The sequence below is a fragment of the Centropristis striata genome, chromosome 9 (genome assembly GCF_030273125.1).
Source record: "Centropristis striata isolate RG_2023a ecotype Rhode Island chromosome 9, C.striata_1.0, whole genome shotgun sequence".
NCBI lineage: Eukaryota > Metazoa > Chordata > Actinopteri > Perciformes > Serranidae > Centropristis > Centropristis striata.
Genome location: NC_081525.1, coordinates 4,427,292 through 4,448,870, shown reverse-complemented (window position 1 = coordinate 4,448,870; position 21,579 = coordinate 4,427,292). Strand labels below are relative to the sequence as shown.

General features: G+C 38.6%; 3 protein-coding genes and 1 non-coding gene across 4 annotated transcripts; 2 read left to right on the top strand and 2 right to left on the bottom strand.

Moving 5' to 3' along the window:
• Positions 1 to 63: 63 nt before the first annotated feature.
• On the bottom strand, positions 64 to 477 carry LOC131977672 (histone H2B 1/2-like). Its single transcript, XM_059341091.1, has one exon. It carries the CDS (start codon positions 456 to 458, stop codon positions 84 to 86), a length of 375 nt encoding a protein of 124 aa, XP_059197074.1. The 5' UTR covers positions 459 to 477; the 3' UTR covers positions 64 to 83.
• Positions 478 to 704: 227 nt separating this feature from the next.
• Positions 705 to 787, top strand: trnal-cag (transfer RNA leucine (anticodon CAG)). The gene has a single exon. It is a non-coding gene; the product is annotated as a tRNA-Leu (tRNA).
• Positions 788 to 17,363: 16,576 nt separating this feature from the next.
• On the top strand, positions 17,364 to 17,981 carry LOC131977677 (histone H1-like). The gene has a single exon (XM_059341097.1). It carries the CDS (start codon positions 17,379 to 17,381, stop codon positions 17,979 to 17,981), a length of 603 nt encoding a protein of 200 aa, XP_059197080.1. The 5' UTR covers positions 17,364 to 17,378.
• Positions 17,982 to 20,830: 2,849 nt separating this feature from the next.
• LOC131977675 (histone H2B 1/2-like) lies at positions 20,831 to 21,386 on the bottom strand. The gene has a single exon (XM_059341095.1). The coding sequence runs from the start codon at positions 21,364 to 21,366 to the stop codon at positions 20,998 to 21,000; it is 369 nt and encodes a 122-aa protein (XP_059197078.1). The 5' UTR covers positions 21,367 to 21,386; the 3' UTR covers positions 20,831 to 20,997.
• Between the last annotated feature and the right edge of the window lie 193 nt (positions 21,387 to 21,579).

Sequence of the window (21,579 nt, the reverse complement as noted above, 5' to 3'; positions counted from 1 at the left end):
AAGTACAAGAGGAAAAGCTGTTGAGATGAAGTGGGTGGCTCTTAAAAGAGCCTTTGTGTTGTAGTAGCAGCAGCAGCATCAGTTTACTTGGAGCTGGTGTACTTGGTGACGGCCTTGGTGCCCTCAGACACGGCGTGCTTGGCCAGCTCCCCGGGCAGCAGCAGGCGGACGGCGGTCTGGATCTCCCTGGAAGTGATGGTGGAGCGTTTGTTGTAGTGAGCCAGACGGGAGGCCTCGCCGGCGATGCGCTCAAAGATGTCGCTGACAAACGAGTTCATGATGCCCATGGCCTTGGAGGAGATGCCGGTGTCGGGGTGGACCTGCTTCAGCACCTTGTACACGTAGATGGCGTAGCTCTCCTTCCTCTTGGTCCTCCTCTTCTTGCCGCTCTTGGTGACGGCCTTAGAAACGGCTTTCTTGGAGCCCTTCTTGGCTGCTTTGGGTGCTGGATCAGGCATGATTGCTTATCGAGTCTATCAGAGTCGAATGTCCTCTCAGCCCTCAGAGCGCTACTTTATGTCCACTTCATGTAAATCTACTGTGCTGTTGCGCTCACGGGATTGGTTGTCTTCTGAGCGGGACTGAGCATGCGCAGTACAGAGATTCCAAGCTCTCTAACGTCACCATAGACGTTACAGTCCAGTCAGGATGGCCGAGCCGAACAGTCCGGCCATGCTGACTGGATGACTCAGAGGACACCGCAAGTCAGGATGGCCGAGCGGTCTAAGGCGCTACGTTCAGGTCGTAGTCTCCCCTGGAGGCGTGGGTTCGAATCCCACTTCTGACAAGTCTGTTTTCTTCCACTAGATTAATGCTGCATCGAACAGAAATTTGAGGTCCATTTCAGTTTGAACACAGCTACCATTCAATGTGACTGTATTGTCTGTCTGCCAGTCAAAACTTCATACATTCCTAATAGAAATAACCTATGGAATGCAAAATCTAATTTATTGCTACAGCAATATAGAATATGTAAAACATGTAATACTGTGCAGGAGAGTGGGAGCTTTCTAAAGATGCCTGTGATGACTATGGTTTGATGACATGTGGAGAAACTTGTGAAGAAGCTGAAGCTATAATCGTTTTGTTTTTGGGATGGGATTTTGCGAGTTAAGTAAAGGTTATAATAATATAATATATATTAAATCAACAGTTGCAAATGGATCGTATATAGTGAAATAAACACCTAAATGTTTGATTTGGATGTTTTGTTCTCACTATTCTCTTATGGGAGAAAAGTAGCAAGAAACCTCAAAACTGACCACTGACTGATGTTTTTGGATTGGTTTTGGTTTTAGGAACACTTTTTCCTCCTTACACCTTCAACTAAAGCTGTAACATGCATATACAATACATATCTTGCTGTATGAATAAAAATTATTTGGTTCTCGTATGGACTTACTATAACCTACAATAAATAAAGTAGTCAAATGAGCCCTACCTCGATTTATAATGCTACTTTATTAAATGCACAAATAATATATTTGGAATATATATAACAATCTGGTTCGAGCCATTTTGCATACGATTACTTTTTCTTTTGATACTTTTACTTGTAGTGGAGTAATTTCACGGTGTGATATTAGTACTTTAACTGAAGTAAAGGGTCTGAATACACTGTCAATGAGCAAGTACAAGCTCCATGCTGTTTATAATCACTGCTGTTGCTCAGCAGGTGGCGCTATTGCACCAACACTTTATTTAACAACTTCAGAACAGGAACAGGACTAGAGAAATGAGAGCAGAGTGGTGTGTTTCTGCTGTGATGGAGAACAGTCAGACATGAGGGAGCTGTCCAAGGTGCTTGTGATCACCGACAGATAGAAATCTTTGCAGGCTGGGCCCTCAGGGGTTTTGGCTCTCTGCACACTTGGCAGCGTGCACCTGAACGCACCTGAGAGCAGCAATTAAACCTGCAGAGGGAGAAAGATGGAGTGCACAAAAGATTACATGTCTGCTCTATATACTGAGCTGCAAAAAAGCAAAAATAAAAGAATATATAATTATAGTTTCAGAACAGAAATCTCCTGAGCTCTTGCTGCTAAGGACGGGAAGCGCTCGGGCTGGAGCGTTTACGGTTCGACTTGAATGTTTATGTGTTTAAGTGAGTAGGGTGTGTCTGCAGACCCGGAGACTGCAGGTTTAGACCTGTAGATCTGGACCGGCATTTACTAGGCCTCTTGTATTTTGCGACAGCATCCCCAATTTCCGTGGAAGTTTTACAACTATTGAACATGGACGAAGAGGACAATCTGTGTATGAGTAGTGAATGTGAATCACATTATTTGTTTAATGTTATCAAAGTATTTTGTTAACATGAAGTAGACAGCAAAATGTATGTTTTACTGTGATATGTTTAAATGATATGACTCTCTTTAGCACCATAATCTGATGTCAGATTAGGTAATAGTTTAGCTAGTTAGCAATGTTAATATGTGCTTTAAATTCAACATGATTAATGATTAAAGCTATAAAGTGATATGAGAAAAACATGTATGGGCCTGCATTTTCATACAAGTATGAATCTGTTTAGGCTACATATTGGTAATTTTAAGTGTTTCTGTTTGTTTTTCTCTGCAGCTCTTCCTGTTTTTCATTCAATAAAAGCTTGTTAAACCATTTCAGTTTGTCACAGCCTTTGTTTCAAATTCCCACAACAAAAGGAGGACTGGAGACCCAAGACCAGACATTTCCTATTTTATGTTGTAGCGGGTTTGATCAATGCAGTGCAAGTTTTGTGCTGTGATGAATATTAAGAAATAAAGAACTGAAATAGAAAATTTATACATATATTCTTTATATGGCGGTGAAACCAACAGCATTGCTTTTTTTTAATGCAATACCTTAGTTTCTCTGTGTATCATCTACAGAGAATCTTCTTGTTTTAATGTCATTATTAAATAATGTTATTTACCCTGCTATGTAACCATAATCCTGCTTTTTGATAATCAAACCCATCGAACACTCTTTGATTTAGGTTAACAAATTTGTGTAAATCAAACGGTGTGAAGTCATATACAAAAGTCATACAATTCATGAGGTCATCTGATATTAATGTTTTATTACATCACAATCACAACAGATGAATCATGAATATAATATTGAAGTGTTTGACATCAGGTGTTTCTTTAAAAATAAACATACAGCAGAGAGATGAACTCATTCAGAGGAGGAGAAACATACAGCATGTTTTTGATATTTTACACGTTTGAGAGCAAAACAAATGTGGAATCAGTTCAAAGCATACATAGATTAGATTTTATGCCAACATTATCTCACAGATAAAGTGAGTTTCAACAAAATGGCATGGCCTATCATTCCAGTTTGCTGTTGCAGGAAGCGAATCTACCATCTCAACACAGTCTTCATTTCCCCTATCATTTGGCTCGTCTATTGACCAGTACCTATAGATGAACAAAACTGCTATTATTACAATTAGAAATTAATATGGTTTTCATTTTACAGATGAGCATGTTGTTATTAAGTCCCAGTATAATTGTGATTTTAACAGAACATTACACATAAACAAACACAGGAAACTCAGGTGTTTGTTTTTAGTAACATCTTGGATCCTCCAAAACACATAATTTCACTGTGGGTAAAACTTTTGAATTTAAGTCTGTATTCACTGTTTGTTTGCCTGTTCTGACACATTATGAATGTAACACAATGACGTTCAATAAATAATAAACTGAAAATGTCTTACGTTGTGGAAGCTGCTGTTCCATCGACCCATTTCCAGTTGTTTTCTCTCTCTTCATCAGTCAGACCAATCCAGACAGACCGTTGATATGAGGTGATGTATTCCTAGATTTCAAAGATTATATTGAGTTATTCATCACTCTTTATTTACTGTCTTCCAAAGAAATGTAAACCTGAAGACGCCTTGTCTCAGTAGGAAAAAGCACAGGTTTAAACAATAAAAAAATGCCTGAATTCCATTTAGCTACTTCAGTTTCAGACCGCTGGTGTCGTTCAAATGGTCGTGACTTACTGACTCTGCCACTTGAATAGAACGGTCACAATATTCAGAGGTTAATGAATATTTAAATTCCGTCTTTTTAAAAATCTTCCTCTCACATTGTTTATATTGTGTAAGAACCTCTGCAGTTCTGTAGAAGTCATTGTAGACTTCTTCCTCTTCTTTGAACATTTCAGGAAGACTGAACCTGCTTTGCTACACCAACCCTATTTTTCCACTTCCATCTTTTTAAAAGGCCAAATGGTGTTTTAATTCTTGCTCAGTTGGTAGAGTGGTCACCCACTGATCGGAAGGTTGGTGGTTCGATCCCTGACCATGGCAGCCTACATGTCGAAGTATCCTTGGGCAAGATACTGAACCCCAAATGGCTCCTGATGCTGCGTTCATCGATGTGTGAATGAATTCCCAATGGTGGCAGGTGGCACCAGTGTGCCCTGGTAGCCCCTAACACCAGTATGAATGTGTGTGTGAATGGGTGGATAAAAGCGCTATATAAGTGCAATCCATTATCAAAATCACAGGAACTGAAAATGTTTGTTTCCAAATCAGTCACTAGAAAACATGTTTTTTTTCCTGTGTTTAAATGTATTTCGAAAGCAAATATTTAACATCAGAAAACATAAATAACGGGGACAAAACTAAGTCCTAATATTAAAATTCTGAATTTGGGGGAAGGGGAGTAGGTTTTGATTTTTGGTAATGTTTACAACAGTTTTAAAAACAAGACTTTGCTTACAGAGAATCAATTAAAAGTCCTCAGGTTCAAAGAAAGAAAGTCCACTCACCTGTTCCTCTAGACTCGATATGACCACCAGGTGTGCACCACGAGCTTCACAGGAACTTTTGCTGTTAGGCCAGTCTTTCCTTGACGTGGACAGCATATAACAACTCTTGCCAAACTTTGTCCATTTGTCTGGACAGCACAATGTCTCTGTTTAACAGCACAGAAAAATGTGCTTTTCGTTACAATACTGCATAAAACACTGTGACATGAAGTCAAAACACAATACAGAGCATCAGGCAGAAATATTGGTGTCATGTCGTTGTTCCGATGACCCATTGGATCATTGGATCTTTCCCTAACAAAGTGGCTTTTGTGCCTAAACCTATAACCGTTCCTCCAACACAGTGTTGTCACACAATTATTTTTGGAGAAGTATGTTGGTGTTCGCAGGACCCCAGTGTGTATTTTTGATCATATATCTATATGTTGCACCAATGGGTTTTTCAGAACAATGAGCTGATGTTTTACATGCTGTACTGTAAGTTAGCCATCCATCCTTCTGTCTGAATGAACAGCTGTTCATTCAGTTTTTTTCGTTTTCGTTCAAAATCACAGTAACTGAAAAGGTTTGTGTCCTATTCAGTTACTAAAAACATGTTTTGCTCCTGTGTTTACATGTATTTCTGACGCAAATCTTTAACATCAGAAAACATTAATAACATGGACAAATTTAAGTCATTTTCGGTGAACTCACCTGTTCCTCTGGACTCAATATGAAAATTTGAATTTGATGTGTGCTGCAGTGGGAGGGCCCTATGAGGACTTACCAGAAGATCTGCACTTGAGTTTCTCATGAAGTATGAAATGTCCTGGCCAGAAATAACTTTGTTCTTGTTCTTGAACAAATTTCTCTGTTCTTGTGGAGTATATAGTATTAGCATTTAGCCATCTGTCCTTCGGTCTGAATTAGCTAAAAAAAAAAGTGTGTACTGTTTAAATAGTGGCTTAAAATAAAAAAAACTTGTAGTATGAACATTTTGACACCTTGGGAAGTATGCCAACTCACATTAATTCTGAGGGTTAAATGAGAAGATTGATACCACTTTGTAAATATGAAGTTACCACCAGCAGCAGGTTAGCGTAAATTAGTATGGAGACTGTAAATAATTATTTATTATATACCTACCAGCACTTCTAAAGCTCACTCATTCACATCTTGAACCTTGTTTGGTCTGGACCTTACTGGCTATCTACATCAGGCTAGCTGCTTCCTCTTGTTTCCATTCTTTGTGCTAAGCTAAGCTAACAGGCTGCTGATCCAGCTTTACTGCATGAAGAGTGTTAACGAGCCAATCACCAAATTATTGGAAAGAAAGTGAATGAGTGAAATTAACAAAATGTTTCCAAGTATTACTGTTACTAGTCTGTAGTTCGTCTCTCTCTCTGGTCAGGTAGTGGTTGAGGCCTCTCATTTCACTGTAACTAGTCCGTAGTTCGTCTCTCTCTCTGGTCAGGTTGTGATTGAGTCTTCTCATTTCGTCCATCTCTACGGTCAGGCTGTGGTTGAGACTTTCCATTTCGTCTCTCTCTCTGGTCAGGCTGTGGTTGCGGCTTCTCATTTCACTGTAACTAGTCTGTAGTTCGACTCTCTCTCTGGTCAGGTTGTGATTGAGGCTTCTCATTTCGTCTCTCTCTCTGGTCAGTTGATGTCTTTCTGGAATTACTGACAAAACAATGATCCAGCATGAGGAAAGCTCAAGGATCACTTACATCATATATGCATATGGTTACTCTGTCTCTACCATCGGTCAGAATAGATTAATTCAGAAAACTCACGTAGGACCACCAGGACAATGACGGCCACCAGGAGCAGCCCCAGAAACACTGCAGCAGCTCCCAGACAAGTCCTCTTTCCTGGACTCACACTGACTGAAGAGACTGCAGACACAAATAAACAGAGCTGATCAGAGGGGTTGTAGTCAAAATTTACATTTAATAAGGAGATATGCTGTTCTGCTTAGTTAGAAGTTAACAATTAACCCTTTATCGGGCGAAGAACCGTATTTGGTAACTTCAGCGGATATCCAAAATGGGGTCCCCATGTCTCTCTGTGAGGTCATAGAACCACATGGATTTCTTCCAGCTAATCAGCAAATCACAGGTAATATTTTGAGAAAAAAAAGGTGAAAATTTACCAGATTAAAGTGGCAAATCTACAAGAAAAAAAGTCGCAGATTTAAGAGATTTAAAGTGGCAAATCTGCACGAAAAAAGTCACAGATTTACGAGAAAAAAGTGGGAAAAAGCACCTTTTTTCTTGCAGATTCACCACTTTAAATTTCATAAATCTGCACATTTTTTTCTCGTAGATTTGCCACTTTAATCTCGTACATTTTTTCTCAAAATATTACCCCCCTCCCCCGGGTCCGTATGTATAATATTCTCTACAGTTGAAATTTGGAATTTGCAAGTATTTCAATGAGTGCCCTATTAAGGGTTAAGAGTTGTTTTCAGCCATCTTATTGTATGGTAAATGTTTTCAGACAGACACATAAAAAGAGAGATACTTTGCTGCTGGTCCCGGGTAGTGTTGCCCTCTGACTTGTCCTCTGATTTGTCCTGTGGCCTGCTCGTTTCTGCCCTGCAGTTGTAATAAATCTTCACACCGTCGATCTCATCATAGATGTCTGTGTTTCTGTCCTTCCCACCTGCCTGAAATCTAACTTTTTCGACGCGGTCTGGCTCGATGTGCATATTGTCAGAGATGTTTTCTCACTTCAGCTAAAAACACTCTGATGTAGTCTTGTTGTAGAAAATCTTTAAAGAAAAACAACTGACGACCAGGTAGATTGGAATAGCAGGCTTGTGCGGGATTTATTTAGCAAGTATCAAAAACAGATGATAGACAAATCCAAAAGTCAGAACAACTCTGATTGAGACAACACTTGGTGTCTCTTTTATCTTGCAGGTTCGTGCGTCAATGTTTCTGTGAAACTAAGGTTTTAATGTTCTGTCGTTTCCTGTTATGTTACTTTTGATATCAGAACACACTTGGGATTTCTTGAATCAGAGCTGCTCTGATCTTAATCAAGCAGAAGCTTCCTGTAAAGAGACTGTGACTGGTCAGATTTCTGTGTTTTTGTCAAAAAATGTTTGATGCATATTTGAACTGCTATATGTTAGATATTTTAATACATTTTCAAATTAATTCCACGACATAATCCCCCCTCTAATGGAGATATCCATTACCAACATCTACAGAAATTAATTTGGAAGATGTGTGTTTCTATATGAACATGGGAACTCTAGGGAGATTTAAAAATTCAGATCATCAAACAGGAAACATCAGGCAGGTTTGGCTAGTGAGTTTTTTCCTTTTGGGTGTGGGGACTTTCCTGCAAGATATTGCTTTGTGGACAAATAGGTGTTTGATATACTAGTATCTATATATACATTTTCAATAAAATTCTTTACAGCACATCAATAAAATCTCCCCCCTTCCACAGTCTTTAGAACTGTGGAGTTGGGACATCAGACACTTTCTAATGTTCTGAGCAAACCTTCATCAAATACCTGGATTAATTATCATGAGATACACAGGTGGATTATAAACATTGATAAACACTTCTATATGTTCTGTTTGTAAGATGCGAAAAGAAAAAAACAAATAAACACTTGAGAGATCAAATTCCTATTCTGATGTTATCGTATCAACCAGAGCATCCGCTTCAGAAATGCTAGGCTGATTTATCTAATGAGTTTGTCTCTTCCCATAAAACTGAAATCCTAACTTGTGCCAATTTAGTTCGAAAATATGGGTTCTGTATGTGTGTGTAGGGGTTACCGGCGATTAAGCATTGTTAACCTTGCTAACAACCACATCACCGAACAGGATTACCAAACCAATACAATGTTACATGTAAGACACAACACAAGGCAAATTAATTGAGTATTATAGACAAATCAAGTAACATAACTATGGAGGATATTAGATGCATTAAATGTGTAATGTTGAACAAACTGTGTAACTGTGTTAAAGTTAATATACGGTAGTATCCTGTAAACAAAACAAAAACAAAACAGTTTGTGTGGTGCACTTCCGTTCCTTCAGGCGTCCCTCGATGTCCTCTGCTCAGTCAGAGTTCCTTCATTGTGATGCTGCTAAATTTTCCATTACCTTTTTCCTGGATTGTCCACTTGCCATGTTTTTAAAGCCCTTCACACTTGCCATATAGTCTGAAATGTCTCTGTCATCATGTAGGCAGGTGGTAGAAACAGGTCCGTTTGTCTCTGACTCCATCTCTTCAGCATGGATACGATGCAACATGTCAAAGGAAACCAGAATTAAACTGATTAATGCCTTAGCCAAAACGGCTCTTCATTACTCTAAAATTTGGTTCACCCAATCCCCTGACAGACTCCCCCCTACCAGCATTCTGCTATGCAAAATGATATGAATGTACAATAATCACAGTGTGTGACATCATCGCCAGAGTGTAGAGGGAGAGAAAAAGCTGTCAAAAAATACATTTGAAAACTGCGCTCCAGGCCGCAAATTCCACTCTACAGAAATAATTTATACATAGAAACGTAGGAAAATTTGTCTTCTCACTCACAATCCTCTGGTAAAGCTGTCAGAGTTATAGTTTGGGCGTAGGACGCAGAGATGCGCCACCAACACACACCAACAGCCTCATTGGCTCCCATATTAAAAATGCAGGAAGATTTCTGAAGAAGGGAGATGTAACAGCTTTTTTAGATCGCTCTAACAAAGCAATTTTTTCATTTTTCTTAAAAAAACAACATATGTAGACGTTCAGGAAAAACTCAGGACGCTCAAAGGGAAGTCGGATCAATGATAGGTATTATGGTTTTGCCAAAAATGCTTTCTGTTCGAGGCCAGAAATTCCAGTCTGTCCACCTTTGTTATGGAACTTTGGCAGTGGGTGTCAGTTAATTCTGTTGATTGCTTTGATCTGATTGCCTTTGATCTTTGATGTGATTACAGTTACAGATACACACACACATGTGCGTTAGCACACACACACACACACACACACACAGGTAACACGTTACACACACACACACACAAATGTGCGCGTAAGCGAGCACACTACTCACACTACTCACACATGCTTCAAACACACACGCGCACACACACACACACACACACACACACACACACACAGGTAACTTTATTAGGGGTTAAAGGACATTGTTTGAAATCTCTGAAGAATCACACCATAGTGTACAAACACCGGCAGTAGCCCCCGTGGCCCTTTCAGAATTTCCCCAGAGGAAATTTTCTAGTTTGTAATGTTGCTGTGACATGTTCTTGTCTGTATGAAATGTGAATGTTGGTATGGGTCAGCACTGTCTGGGTTGGTGTGTGTGTTGCTCGTCGTACTCATCTTTTGTGATTTGGGTGTGGTCCTCCTGCAGCTTGCTGCCTCTCTGCTAAGAGCCTCCTGGATCACATGAAGCCTCATTAGGGCCCTTCAGCTTCTCCATCCGCTGTGCCAGTTGCCTTGGCAACATCAACAACAAAGTGTTTTCATTCTTATCGTGCATCACAGTCATTTTCCAGTATTGTCTATATTGAAGCATACTGTCCTTGTGTCTGTTGTCCTTCAGAGGACACCAGGTGGTGTTTCTTCCTGCTGGACTGCCGTTGGCCGTCCTGATCGCTGTCTCTCACCGTCTTCCTGTAGACTGGTTGATCTCTGGCTTGCTGTTAGTTGCGTCATGTTATCTCAGCTTGCGACTGCTCAAGCGAGGGTCTTTTATAGGGACCCAGTAATCGTTTTGTTTTGGCATTGGTGGTTAGCATTATTATATCATGCTCTGTTAGTTGCAAGAAAGCAAGCGGCAAAGCATCAAGCTTTTCATAATTTCCAAACTCCCCCCTTCCACAGTCTCCAGAACTGTGGAGTTGGGACATCAGAATCATTAACATGTCATGAGTAAAATCATCTTTGGTATTGTGAGATGACATTTCTAATTAAACAAAAGTTTACAATCACTTAATAGTCTTAAATTAATCCAAACTGTTCTAGGAGTTGTTTAAAATGTTTATTATAGGCCTATCTGCTCATTTAATTCCGAAAAACCTCTAGCTAATAACTTTCTTTCTTGGGGAAAAAAGAAGAGGTAACATTGAATCAGAGTTGACGGAGTTGTAGGGGCGGGGGGAATGTGTGTGTGCTCTCTGTGAGTGCCGTCATGTTGTGTGTGTGTGTTTCCTGGAGGTGTGTGCGTGTGCTTCCAGTGTATGTGTGTCTGGTGTATGTGTGTGCGCTCTGTCAGTGTGGTCAGAGTTTGTGTGTCTCTTCCTGTTCTCTGCTTAGAGCATTTTAACCCCTTATTAACTTTAGCTCAGCATGTATGTACAACATGTATTTACACATAAACAGGTATTTACATATTATCACGTAACACAATGTCCGTGTACAAATCACATATATAAAAACATATCAAACTTCATGACAGAAACAGAAATATTAAAATATTATAACACTTTTAAGTACAGATATTAAAACATCAGTCAGTCAGTCGTTAGTATGAGTCAGTCTGGGATTTGTTCACTTTGGTATTTGGACTTTTCTTTTCTCAAACATATTGAATTTCTTGAGTGTACCATGGAATTACACCCTTCTGACCTCTTGTCCAATTCATCCGTGTCAATCATCTAATTTGATTGTGAGGTCTGTACTTATGTACTTCTAACAGTTATCCATATTAATTACATATCAATTAAGTATTGCCCTTTATACTCAGAGAGGAATTACTTTAATTGGCACAACCCGTGTGCAGATTTCGGCTACTACTGAGAATACACTTTCCCGTGTATTTACGATTTAGCGCCCCGCAGGAATTATTTAGCAAGTATCAAAAACAGATGATAGACAAATCCAAAAGTCAGAACAACTCTGATTGAGACAACACTTGGTGTCTCTTTTATCTTGCAGGTTCGTGCGTCAATGTTTCTGTGTAACTAAGGTTTTAATGTCCTGTTGTTTTCTGATCTGACCAGTCCTGCTGTGATTTTGCTTTTATATCATGATACTGTAGAGGTCATTTAGTTACATGAGTTTGATAGGGAAGTAAACAGGGGAAGTAAACTGGAAGATATCATAACAACCCATCAATTATATATGTATTGTTTAATCGGAGGTGGACACGATAGATAAAAGTTCAGAAAGCATTCGTGAAATTTTGTTCATACACATTTTGGAGCCAAACAGTACTGGACCTGCACTCTAATGTAATGTCATGTAATGTAATGCCCCTGTGTAAATGTGGTATATTGACTTTATGTTCATGCTTATATGTCAAACAGTCAGTTTGATAAAAGTTTGTCAAATATCCCTACAAACAACCAAATTAAGACACCAAGACATTTAGGGACACCATAGAGAAATACATGCTGTGATTTGGTTTCAAAAGGCTCCAAAAGACATTTTGGAGATTTCTGGAGAAATGTAATGTTTTGGTGATTGAATTGTGAACACTTTGGTTCTATAAACTGCCAAGGAAATCTTCTTATTGTGAATATAGCTAGAAAAGTTTCACATCCTCCAAACACTCTAAGTCTCTAGTTTGTGGTTATAAAGATTCATGAGGCTGTGATTATCCTAGAGGTCATTTTACACAGTGAGGTTAGGTTTAAAAAATGTTTTGCAACTTTGTACATTTATACTGCATGAGAAAAACTTAATGGGATTAGCATAAAGTGGATACGTCTGTAAAGTAGAGACTCGAGGATACCCGTAGAACCCATTTTCCTTAAGATATCCTGAGAACAAAGGTCAAGGGAACCTTTTAAAAACTAACATGCCAGTGACAGAAGTTGGTGTGTTTTTGTCTGCAATCTATACACATTATTTTACAGAAAGTTATCCTACTTTTTCATTTGGCTTGCAGCAGACAGCACAGCTTGTTGCTGTATCACACAGCTGCCTTCACTCATGTGTTGAGTAAATTGTGCTAATGCAGCCACATTGGCCCTTTTGTGTATCAATTGAATCAAACGTTGATTCATCTTCTGAAGTTTGAATGTGGTGGGAAAACTCAGATCACATAAAGTACTGTGCAAAAGTCTGAGGCAGGTGTGGAAAGAATGGGCAAGGAGCTTCTTTTAATACAAAATCAAAGGAAAGAGACGGTTGTTCCCTCCTGTGGGGCTGATGACTGAGAGTACGACAACATTGTGGGTGGTCCACACAATCAGTGCACAGGAAAGAAATTAAATGAAAAAAAGCTTAAATAAGATACATGTTTGGAGAAAAGTAAACATGAAATACAAACACAAAAAGAAAAAGGCCCAGGGGAAGAAACTGTTGCCTCTAACGGCTGACTATGAAAGATACTATCTACATCATCTGCATCTAAAGGACTGTCCCAATGTCCAGGATCGTCTGGAGGACAGAGTCCTTCTTCTGCAGATATTCCATAGACGCTTGTGTTTATCCTTCACGCGGCCCAAAAGCCTTGCAGACATCGGTCTACCGGGAGATTTAAAAATGGCGAGTGAAGAAGCAGCGACGCATTTACACTACCGGTCAAAAGTTTTAGAACACCCCAATTTTTCCAGTTTTTTATTGAAATTCAAGCAGTTCAAGTCAAATGAACAGCTTGAAAGGGTACAAAGGTAAGTGGTGAACTGCCAGAGGTAAATAAAAAAAAGGTAAGCTTAACCAAAACTGAAAAATAATGTACATTTCAGAATTATACAAGTACAGTAGGCCTTTTTCAGGGAACAAGAAATGGGTTAACAACTTAACTCTATGGAGTCTTGGGCTATTTTGTCCATTTTTGAATTATTTTCATGTCTTTGTAAGTCATTTTGTGTCTTTTTTTTTGGTCATTGTGTGTCTTTTGGTGTCTTTTTTGTCATTTTGTGTCTTTTTTTGGTCATTTTGTGTCTTTTTTTAGTCCTTTAGTCCAACATAAAATGTGATTTTGAATCTTTTTTTTACTTTCAAAACACTATCATGCTCAATAAAGATTTTTTTTGCAAATGTGCATTCATTTCAGAGTACACTGAGACATTAAACTGCATAATTTTCAATTAAATTCTGGAAAAGTTGGTGTGTTCTAAAACTTTTGACCAGTAGTGTACATATATATAAATTTGTTATCACGATACGATACGATAGGCTAAAGCTATTACTGGGGCTTCAGGTTAATTCATACATAGCGTCAGTCAAATGATGAACTATGTATAAAGTATAAGTAGTTATGCAATTCAGAAAGTTTCACATTTGTTATACATGATTTAAAGCAGAACTGTTCATTGACGCACAGCTGCACACTGGGAAGGCTGTTCCATTTGTGCGTTATATGAGTGATTGGAGGACTGAGGCCTCGTTTCTGGAGGACCGGAGTCTGTTGGTGAGGGATTTTATGTTCCTGTAGCGCCTCCCAGAGGGGAACAGTTGCATGAGGTGGTCATTCCTCTGATGGCATCACGTTTATTCATATTATGACTGACTCATTTGTTTAAAAAAAGCAAAAACCTTTAACGTTAAATTCACTATTCCTAGCTTGAGAAAAATGAAACACTACCTCGTTACTCCAACTAAATATATCTTGCTGTAAGGACAACAATAATTTGTTTCGGGCATAGACTTACTGTAACCTTCATTAAATGAAGTAGTCAAATGAGTCCTACCTTGAGTATTGTGTAATGCTACTAATGCATTCTCAATATTTTGAGAAAAAAGTGGCAAATCTACAAGAAAAAAACTCACAGATTTAAGAGATTTAAAGTGGCAAATCTGCGTGAAAAAAGCCACAGATTTACGAGAAAAAAGTGGGAAAAAATGCAACTGTTTTCTTGCTGATTCACCACTTTAAATCTCATAAATCTGCACATTTTTTCTCGTAGATTTGCCACTTTAATCTCGTAAATTTATTTCTTAAAATATTACCCGGATGCCGCCCCTCCCCCGGGTCCTTATATACTTTTTTACACATTCCACAGTATGTAATATCCTCCAATATTCTTTAGGGTTGAAATTTGGAATTTGCAAGTAATTCAATGAGTGCCCTATTAATGGTTAACCGAAGTAAAGGGTCTGAATATACACTGTAAAAAATGTTTGTTTAAATTACAGAAAAAACTGTCAAATTGCATCAGAAATAGGTCGTAAAATTAAACATTGTAGTGGATACTTTTAATTACTGTAAATCAAACAATAGTATAAAACTTTAAATTCTACCGCCATAAACTGTAGAAAACACACAGTTTTGCTGTAAAAATATAAAAATTTTCATGTAAAGTTAATGGAGAAATACCATGATGAAACAATTATCCTAAAAGTAATGGGATTATTCTGTATAAATTACAGTTTTTGCTGATATTTACATTTACATTTACATACGCCCACTGTATTTTTTACGGTGATGTTCTGGCAACCACAGCTGCCGGTATTTTACCATTAATTAAACAGATTTTTTTTTACAGTATACTGTCAGTGAACAAGGCGTACAAGCTACATGCTGTCTGTAATCACTGCTGTTGCTCAGCAGGTGGCGCTATCGCACCAACACTTTATTTAACAACTTCAGAACAGGAACAGGACTAGAGAAATGAGAGCAGAGTGGTGTGTTTCTGCTGTGATGGAGAACAGTCAGACATGAGGGAGCTGTCCAAGGTGCTTGTGATCACCGACAGATAGAAATCTTTGCAGGCTGGGCCCTCAGGGGTTTTGGCTCTCTGCACACTTGGCAGCGTGCACCTGAACGCACCTCAGAGCAGCAATTAAACCTGCAGAGGGAGAAAGATAGAGTGCACAAAAGATAACATGTTTGCTTTGTATACTGAACTGCAAAGAAAGGAAAAATAAAACAACATATAATTATAGTTTCATAAATATGGTGCAACTTTTTCTAATTATATTAGCACTGTTGATTTCCCGTTTAAGATTCCCATTTATTCCATATTTTACCATCAAAAATAAAAAATTTTTCCATCAAAAGAAACGTCCATATAAAATTGACAAGAAAATACTTTATAAATGCCGCATGAATTAAAGATTTTACTATTAAATATTACAGTTTATTTCTGTTAGAGATTCTGTTAGTGATTTGGGTTTTGGTCATTTTGGAGATTTACATATTTCCAGCGATTGGATAACAAGCACTTCTCTTCTTCGAAACTCCCTCATCGTCAATAAACGGAGGACAACTTCATGCTCTTGGTCTCTAGTTTTTGGTTGTAAAGTTTCATGAGTCTGTGATTATCCTAGAGGACTATCCTATATTAAATATATGGCTTTATATCCCTTACACATACATTTTCTGTCCTCTGCCTATACATTTAAATATATTTATCCATATATGTTCATATTACTACACATGACAACCTATGTAACACATTAAAATATATTTTTCTCTAACATGCAATATCTGTGAAATACAAAATACTCTCATGCAAAAACAATCTTACAAAAAAAAGAAATTATGATCAATGCCAAATAGCAGCCATGTAAGTATTTTATGTATACAAGGTGTATATTATGTATGTATTAGTGTCACTTTTTAGTCCTTTTTTCTGTTCTCATATCTATACGTCTATAAACAAAGTCTTATCTTTTGTGTGACACTTGATGAAGAGTACTAATATTCAGGCGTCAGTGAAACAGAAAAACTAACATTTGAAGACGCTTACTGCACAGATGTCATGCACTTGATAATTAATCGTAGAAGTATTTGTATTTAAAATGATCTTTAACAGAAGACATGTTCACATCCAGCAGCTCTGATGGGAAGTCTGGATGAACTCCATCAGCCTCATCAGTGTGTTTGCTGCGACCAAAATAACTTCATTTTATTATAATTTCATAAGGAGGAGATGTTACCATTTTAGATCAGATTGCTTTCATGAGACCGTTTGAACAATGATTAATAGTTTATTATCATGCAGAAACTGTGTCAGTCAGTCCTACTTTGGGTCTCACCAGTGGAGCTCTAGCTGATAGCTGTCAATGAAAAGCTATAAATAGAAACTAAAACAACTAACTGTGCTGCCAAAGACAGATAACATGTGATTTTCAGGGTGTTTTCATTGTTTATAGTGGAACAATTTAAAAATAGCCTTCAGCAGAGGACAAGTTGAGAAACAGAGCAGCTCAACTGCATCATAAGCATCAGCATCATCACTGTGTTTGCTGCGACCACAATAACTTCATTTTATTATAAATTCATAAGGAGGAGATGTTTGTTTTTACTCTCAGTCTCTGGACAAACATGTGGAGCAGCTGGGAAATGTTTATTATCGGAGCTCTGATGCATTTTAAATCATTTTTGGAGAGAAATAAGTGTGAAAAGCCGCTAAGAAGTGGTGTTCCTGGCGGTGAAGAGGTGAGGTTTGGAGGCTCCACCAACAAAAAGCAGAGAGCATCAGAACTCTCCATGACTTCAACATGAAGAGAAACAAGTCCGCTAGCAGCTCCGTCACTCTCAGCCTCCAGCTCGGCTCCTACATTTAGTTTTTATTCTTTTATCAGAGCAGAGAAAACACAAGTGTCCCGGCTTTCACAGCGCTCAGAGGAGCCGCGGCCTGGTTGAGTCTCCACGGTTCTCATGGTGTGTTCAAGTACAGCCCGCTGCTCCGAGCTCTGCAACAGTCCCTCAGACTCTGTGGTGAGGAACAAAGCTCAGAGAAGTGATGGCAGATAAAGAAGTGGCCCCCGCCGCCCCGGCCCCGGCCAAAGCCGCGAAGAAGAAGGTTCCCAAAGCCAGAGCGGCTGGTCCTGGTCCTGGTCCTGGTCCCAGCGTCAAAGAGCTCGTCTTAAAAGCTGTGTCCGCATCCAAGGAGCGGGGCGGCTCGTCTCTGGCCGCCATCAAGAAGGCTCTGGCTGCCGGCGGGTACGATGTGGACAAGAACAAGGTCCGCGTCAAGACCGCCGTCAAGGGCCTGGTCGCTAACGGGACTCTGAGCCAGACTAAAGGGACCGGGGCCTCCGGGTCCTTCAAGCTCGCCAAGAAGGCCGCCGAGCCCAAGGCCAAGAAGCCCGCAGCTAAGAAAGCTGCAGCTAAAGTCAAGAAGCCCGCAGCCAAGAAACCTGCGGCGGCCACCAAGCCCAAGGCTTCGGCAGCAAAGAAGCCAGCAGCCGCCAAGAAAGCCACCAAGAGCCCCAAGAAGGCCCCCAAGCCCAAAGCCAAGAAGGCCACCACGCCCAAAAAGCCTGCTGCGGCCAAGAAAGCCCCCAAAAAGAAGCCTGCTGCTGCCAAGCCCAAAGCCAAGAAAGCAGCAGCCAAGAAGAAGTGAGCTGCACATCACTCATCAACAAAGGCTCTTTTAAGAGCCAACCACTCCATCTAAAGAGGAAAATCCTCTTATGTTGCTGTATGATTATTAGTAGTAAACGATGATATTAGGCACAAGACTACTATTAATTGCTCCTTAAGATGACTGACTAAAACATTTTAATTCTGGGACATTTCTTTCAGCATATTAGTCACAAAGTCAAGATTATTATACTTTAAAAAAAATCTTAAGGCAAACCTAGACGGCAACAAACATATTTAAGTTTTAACAAAAGTTACAGACTGTAGGTTTTTAAATTGCAATAAATCAATTATACCATACAATGTCAAGGGAATAAATACTGTCAATTTACAATTAGTGATTTACATTTTATTAATAGTGTATTTAGGATTATTTAAGATAAGTAAAGTGTGTTACTTTTAAAACTTTTTTTGCAAAAATATCTGATATTTATATTCTTTGAACCAAAATGGGGGTATACATTTATACATTTTATTTATGATACTTTTTTTTCACTCAAGGTATCTGTACAGTGTCAGAGTCAAATTTACAGAAAATAAATAATGAAATATTTTAGGAGCCAACCACTTCATCTAAAGAAAAAAAAATCCTCTTATTGTTGCTGTATGATTATTAGCAGTAAACGTTGATATTAGGCACAAGGCTACTATAAGTTGCTCCCTAAGATGACTGATTAAAACATTTTAATTCTGGGACATTTCTTTCAGCATATTAGTCACATACTCAAGATCACTATCTATATTATAGTAAAAAGAAAAATAGAGTAAGGCAAACCTAGACGGCAACAACAACAAAAAAGATATTTAAGTTTTAACAAAACTTACAGACTGTGTAGGTTTATACATGGCAATAAATCAATTACATCCATACAATATCAAAGGAAAAAATGGAAAGAAATACTGTCAATTTACAATTACTGAGTTATATTTTAGGAATTGTGCATCCAGGATTATTTAAGATAAGTAAAATGTTTGTTACTTTTATACTTTTTGCAGAAATGTCCGATATTTCTATTCTTTGAACCAAAATAGGGTATACATTTATACATTTTATTTTTATTAAGAGTGGTTTCCTATTTACTTTACATGTCACTAAAATATATATTTTTATAAAATGTTTTCATAAGAGATAGAAGTAACCAAGGGTTTACTCATTTCTACTTTTAATAATGATTAAACATAAAAGTAGATGGACCTTATTCATAGGATTTTAGGAGTTACAACTCGACAAAAATTATAGATCTGTTATAATATTCTCTAATAATCCAGCCGTCATAACACATTTGTGAATAAGTCTATAGGCTTGTCTAAAAGCAACACGTCATATGAGACCTGGTGCTCAATGAAGAATGGAGATTAATGAAGAACCCTCATGATAATTAATAAAAATTAGATATTTTTCTGTTTTTTGGCAGCAGCACAGTACTGAGTCACGAGGTAATGAATAGTGTGGGGGAGACGAAGAAAGAGACATGAAAATTATTATTAAAACTTTTGGTTTGAATATTAACAAACAGCATTTATTTCCTAGAATGTGTAAAAAAAATGTACTGTTGGCCCCAGTCTTCCATATCAAAACAAGTTCCAGATGTTTAATTATTTATCATGTTGTTCCTCAAACAGTTAATTAATGGAAGACATGTGTTTCAATTTAAGGTCAAAACGTGATTAAAAAACAATACATAGTCTTAAAAATTGGTAGGAAATGTGTCTAAAGGCTTGTTACAATGTTTTACTTAAAATATAGTTGTGTACTGGAATAAAAAGTAAAATATCTGACCCTAAAATCTGGTGAAGTACAGCACATAGTCGTACAAGTACCTGAAAATTGCATTTATTCCACCACTGACAGTGTCCATTATTTTTAAAAATAGAATAGAATTTTTTTAGTCTCAAAACAGGGAAATATCCACATATTAACATAACTTTAGATCAGGGATGGCCATGAGACAGACCAATTCTGCTCAAAATGAATTTAATCGATTTATAAAATGCAGTAAATTATCTGGTTTTGAGTTGCTACTGGTAAGAAATATAGCAGTAAAATATATTAAACTCCACTCACTTTTCCATTTATTTTAAACACATTAAACCACAAAAATATATAAAGCATGTATGTTGCACACTGTGGTTGTATCGGTTTCTAATTTCTGGGAAACCTCACGCAGGCTGCTCAATGCCCAGCTCTGCTTCATATAAGAAATGATCTCATTTACTTCAAGTCTCCATTACAGTGATTTGCATAAGGACATTTTTGCCTTTGTCTTTTTTTCTTTTATTTTCTATTCTTTACAGAATTTTGTAGTGTTATAGAGCTGTTGGCAGCAATTTCCCCACCAGGGCCCAATAAAAGTATTTCCGATATTATAAACACCATGTAAATAGGCCTAATTAAGTCTCCTAAAACAGTAGTTCTCAACGTTTAAGTCGCGACCCCCAATTTAACATCCATGTTGTCCACGACCCCCCCTCACTGAACAGAATCTCACACGCACAGTTCAGATCACCCAAAAAAGAAACAAAATGATCAAAAAAAGACACAAAATGACCAAAAAAGACAAAATGACCAAAAAAAGACATAAAATGACAAGAGACAAAAAGACCAAAAAAAAGACAAAGACCCCAAAAAGAAACAAAATGACCAAAAAAGACAAATACCCAAAAAAGACAAAATGACAAAAAGACACAAAATGACAAAAAAAACAAAAAATAAAACACAAAATGATCAAAAAACACATTAACTGGCCAAAAAGTCTAAAACACATTATCACTTTAACACAGTGGGGACAGAGCTGACTTCCAAAATGATTTGGCGACCCCCAGACATCATCTCGCGACCCCAAGATTGAGAACAGCTGTCCTAAAACTATAGACTGTATATAAATAAAAAACATAAAACACCAGCATATTTGAGTCAACAGGAAAAGCGCTTCAGATGAAGTGGGTGGCTCTTAGAAGAGCCTTTGTGGTCTTGTTGTTGTAGCAGCAGCAGCAGTTTACTTGGAGCTGGTGTACTTGGTGACGGCCTTGGTGCCCTCAGACACGGCGTGCTTGGCCAGCTCCCCGGGCAGCAGCAGGCGGACGGCGGTCTGGATCTCCCTGGAAGTGATGGTGGAGCGTTTGTTGTAGTGAGCCAGACGGGAGGCCTCGCCGGCGATGCGCTCAAAGATGTCGCTGACAAACGAGTTCATGATGCCCATGGCCTTGGAGGAGATGCCGGTGTCGGGGTGGACCTGCTTCAGCACCTTGTACACGTAGATGGCGTAGCTCTCCTTGCGGGTCCTCCTCCTCTTCTTGCCGCTCTTGGTGGCTTTACTCACGGCTTTCTTGGAGCCCTTCTTGGGCGCTTTCACTGGATCAGGCATGATTCTAGCAGTTGTTGCTCCGGAGACGAACAATGAGTTTGGAGGCGTGGTCCAGTCTTTTTATAACCTCCTCATGCAAATGTTGACTGTGCTGTCGCTCTTACAGGATTGGCTGTTTTCTGAGCCGGACTGAGCATGCGCAGAACAAGAATACTGCCCACTGTAATCTCATACAATCAATGTGGGGAACAAAATAGAAAGTTCTTAACATAT